The sequence below is a fragment of the Apium graveolens genome, chromosome 5 (genome assembly GCF_009905375.1).
Source record: "Apium graveolens cultivar Ventura chromosome 5, ASM990537v1, whole genome shotgun sequence".
NCBI lineage: Eukaryota > Viridiplantae > Streptophyta > Magnoliopsida > Apiales > Apiaceae > Apium > Apium graveolens.
Window position 1 is genome coordinate 81,119,723 of NC_133651.1, and position 4,407 is coordinate 81,124,129.

Sequence of the window (4,407 nt, forward strand, 5' to 3'; positions counted from 1 at the left end):
AAAAATCATAAATTGGGATAGAGGGAGTATAAATTTAAACACCCCAACCATGTAAAATCCATGTGAACTTTGTTAAATCTTCCAGAGAGTTGTAACAAACCAATAAGTATAAATTTAACATTACAGATACCATAAAATATAAATTATTACAGGTTTAACAAATTTTACTTAATCATTATTTTACATTATTTTAACTAATTATTTTAACTAATACCACTATTCTTCAACGCTACTTTTAACTAGTGAATTTGGACTTTTTTTACCTCGAATTGTAGCCAATTAGTAACACTCTTTCAAATTTTTGGTCTACACATTTAAATTCAAAATTTACGTTATTGTTTTTTTGAGAATTTATTAGAAATTTTATCCAACGGGTGGCACTCTATACAACATTTTAAAATTTAGAAAAAAAAAGAATTAATTTTCAACATCAATTGATAACAATATATGACTGAAAGACATTATAGATGATTCATTATTTTTATGTAATCAATAAGAAAACTAAACAAATTTTAAAAATTAAAAAATTAAAAAAATTGTCAATTTTTTTTGTCATAAAAAAATTTGTACAATTTGAATTATCAGTCCTAGAAAACGGAGCAAGAGTGCTACAGCTATCTTTTCACTGAATTCTCTCAATTACACAAGTTTAAGTATCACTTATCTCTAGAAAGTTTTTTATTTGGCCAACCTTACCTTAAAAATATAGCATTCATTATATTTAATCACATATATAATTTTGAATAATCTATTTAAATTCACTCAAATTATTAATTTAAATTCACTCCAACATCTAAAATAAAAATGATGTATTACAATGATTAAAATTATCTACCATCATAGTTTAGCTAATATAAAAATATTTAAATACATTCATTTTATAGTAGTCATTCATTGAACTCACGTATATTACATGGCCGTAATTCATTTGATTACTATTTTTGTTTTATCATGATGAAGTAATGATGAGATTGAAATCATAACGAGTATATTCTGCATTCGAAAAAAAATACATCAAAATATTTTTTACTAATATATACTACTAAAACGATCTTGCAGGTTTATGTAAACTTTTAACTTGTTAATTATATGGATGCTTTTGATAGAGCCGTCATCGTTGTTTACGTATCATAAAAACTTTCAGCTTGCATGTTCGCATCTAAGGTTTAGAAAATTTACCAGAAATCATATTATCAGGTTTAAAGTTGGAGCTCTATTTATAAATTAACAATTCATGAGTTCTTTCTGAAAACTGAATCTCGCCCTTTTCTTCTATTCTTGCAACTGTCGCAGAAAGTATTGAGGTTTCTCGTGAATACCTAAAACGATTGTGAAAAAAATTAGTCATTACAAAAAAAAATGTATGGGAGACGTATCCACCAACTAGAAAGATACAAATGACTAACTCAGAAGTCAGAACTCGAAAAATGTTTCTACACAACCACGTCAAGGTCTTTCATCTTGTGCCCTTGGTCTAGCCCCTAGTGATGACCTTATATTCGCACCGACTTCCATGAAATCGTTGACCTAGAGAAAGACATACATTAATGAGTACTGATGAGTGACGCGAACATGGAAAATTGGTTGTATAGCTTTAAAGAAATACACCCAGTTTCTCACAATTTCAATTTTTGCAGTTAAATATTGAACTTTATTAACACTAAAAGTAAGTATAAAACTCCACAATCAACATGGCTAAAAGAACAGTCTATTACCACTATAATTTGCAGTCCATTTACATTTAAACCAACACATTTGAACCTTGCAGTAAAATAGGTAGCTAAGAAACTAGTGCTCCAAGCAGTTGGAAGGCATATAAATATAATCATGCAGGAACTCTGTAATAGTATAAATTTCTTCCGTTTAGAATTTTTATTGCTCCTTCCACTCAATAGTGTCATACTTAAACAACAGTTTAATTACACAATTTTGGGCATGAGTGTCTCATTCCTATTTCTTTAAATCAAATAGAGCATATGACTATTCCCACCATTGTATCCCATCTCCTAAGAACCTCAGTCACACACTCACCATCACCAAGACCGCACAATGTTTATACATGATGGTGAAACTGTCTTCCATGATAAATATGTTAAACTTCTATGGAAAGAAACAAACTTTATAAGGGTTGAAGTAATGAACTTCGAGATCCATAACCGAACACATATCTATATTACTCATGAAAATTATGAAGATTGCATGTTAAACATGTACTTCACCGTTACACAAAAGACGACCTTCTCTTCCTTTGTAAAACACAAAGAGCATGGCTGATTTAATATGGAACAGGGAGTAGGAATCACAGCTGTTAGCCTCTTAGCAAAATTTCGGCGTCTGTCAAATCAAAGAAGTTCGGAACATTAAAAAAAAACTAGGGAATTAAGGATTTTGGGTATGTACAAGTTTAATGCTTGTCAGTTCAGGACCTAATGGGTTATAAGCGGGTTCACTTGGACTATGCCATGTAGCTCATTCACGCCTATCCTAAGAAATGAATTTAAGCAGGGAATTGTAACATCCTCGTTCCACACTAAAACACGTGGGGTAACTTGTATACAAGACTTAGTCTGGATACTAAAGTGAATGATACGCCCAATTCTAACACATATTCTAAAACCGTGAAAATTAATATAGTTGAACAGAGTTCTGATTTATCATAACCAACGGACAATTAGTCTAAAAAACAGAAAACTACAATTAGTCACAGGGCACTAGCTTGTTTTTCACATTTTAATTTAACAACGGTTTGAGCTGAAGTGTGTTATCACATCGCAATCCCCTAAACATAATTCTCAGTTATTAATCTCAAGTTAGTAACTTGAGCTAATTAGGTTGCGAAAAGTTCTATAATGACTAAATAAACAGTATCTTGAAGTCCAAATGAATTAAAAAGTAATCAAAAAGCATTATTTCACAACAAATGAAATAATACACTCTATTTTCAATTGGAAAGTACACATAAAGCATTATCTTTGCGTGAGTATTTAAATTTCAGTAAAAACAAAAAAAGAAAAGGAATGTACCGAGTGAATGCCATTGGCAGCAACAAGGGCGAAAAGAGAGGTGAATCCGGCGCCTACAAAGAGAGAAGCGATGCCGAAAGCTTTGAGTGGCATAAGACGGCACTCACCAGATCGAACTTTACGATACGAATATATACCTGTACCTAATTGTATAACGCTCGCCGCGGTCCATTTTTTCCAGCTGCCGGTTTCTGCCATATAATGATCCGGTCCGGTTGTATTATGTAATTCACCTTAAGACTTGCTTTATGTATGGGTCATTTTAAGAGCTTTTTTACGCTACAAATATTTTATAAAAAAATGTCAAAAATATCTTTTTATTTCTAAAAGTACTATTTTTTTAATTTTTACTTTGCAAAAATACAGTTGTCTATCACTCGATTCAACTAAATGCAACATTTGACGAGTTTTTGCGACTCCATCCAATCTCGTACAACATAAGTGCAAGAAAAAAAATCGATTTAACTAGTTGCATGTGTACTTGATTTTTGTTAATTTTGCATGATTTCATATTTTTGCAAAAAAAATCAGAATATAGTAAATTCGCAAAAAAAAACTTTCAAAAATTAGTATTTTTGATAATTTCTCTTATTTTAACTGATTTTCCAAAAAAAATACTAGTAAATTTGTTCAAAAATGTTAATTAAGGGGTGTAGCCGTGTAGGCAATTTAAATTTCATGGTAGTGATAAATTTAAAAAAAAATGTTGTTCATTTTAATTCTATTATATACGTAGAATCTTGGTAATTTAATTGAATTTTTCTTTATAATACTTGAGTCTATTCGGGATAGTTTACCAATCACATAATTTAAAATTATTTAAAATCAATAGGTGTACATTTTTCCAAATTTTAGACCAATGAGATTATATTCAAAAACTTCTATATTTACCATTCTCATCCAGTGTTCCCGTATTGCCGATAAATTAGGTAAAATATATGTTAGATCAGTGCTACTGATCTAAGTAGTATGAATCGGGGTAAAATACGGTTTTGTTGAATCGGGTCAAAATCAGAAAACTTAACGTGTCAAAACTGAGTTTCATTCTCAATTCCACGGGTTACAATCTGACTGCTATGATATACTTGAATGAAGAAAGTTTAATATGTTGCTTTCATTGACTTATCCAAGGATATATATATATATATTTATATTTATATTTATATTAAAGAAGGAGATGAAGATATGTTGGAGAGAGATATAGGGAAGGAGACCGATAGTAAAAGAGTGGCGAGAGAGCAAAGAACTGGTAGAGGTTGAACGACAAATAAAATAAGTGAGGGGTGATTTAATTTGATAACTTGTTATAAATTAGAAAGAGAAATGAATGTCACGGGGGAGAGGAAGTAAGAGAGATAAGATAAGTAAAAGAGAGAAGAGAGAG

The 4,407-nt window shown here is 30.5% G+C and overlaps 1 protein-coding gene across 1 annotated transcript; it reads right to left on the reverse strand.

Moving 5' to 3' along the window:
• Positions 1-1,066: 1,066 nt before the first annotated feature.
• Positions 1,067-3,269, reverse strand: LOC141661361 (uncharacterized). The gene is made up of 3 exons (XM_074468352.1): positions 3,024-3,269; positions 1,407-1,527; positions 1,067-1,319 (listed from the first exon to the last, which is right to left on the reverse strand). The coding sequence occupies exons 1-2, from the start codon at positions 3,219-3,221 to the stop codon at positions 1,447-1,449; spliced, it is 279 nt and encodes a 92-aa protein (XP_074324453.1). The 5' UTR covers positions 3,222-3,269; the 3' UTR covers positions 1,067-1,319; positions 1,407-1,446.
• Between the last annotated feature and the right edge of the window lie 1,138 nt (positions 3,270-4,407).

What these genes read in the sequence shown, in the direction of transcription:
- LOC141661361 (XM_074468352.1), bottom strand. Translation starts at nt 3,221, where the DNA reads ATGGCAGAAACCGGCAGCTGGAAAAAATGGACCGCGGCGAGCGTTATA. An exon ending in CTGCCAATGGCATTCACTCG is followed by an intron (nt 1,528 to 3,023) that starts GTACATTCCTTT and finishes GTCTTTCTCTAG; the next exon opens with GTCAACGATTTCATGGAAGT.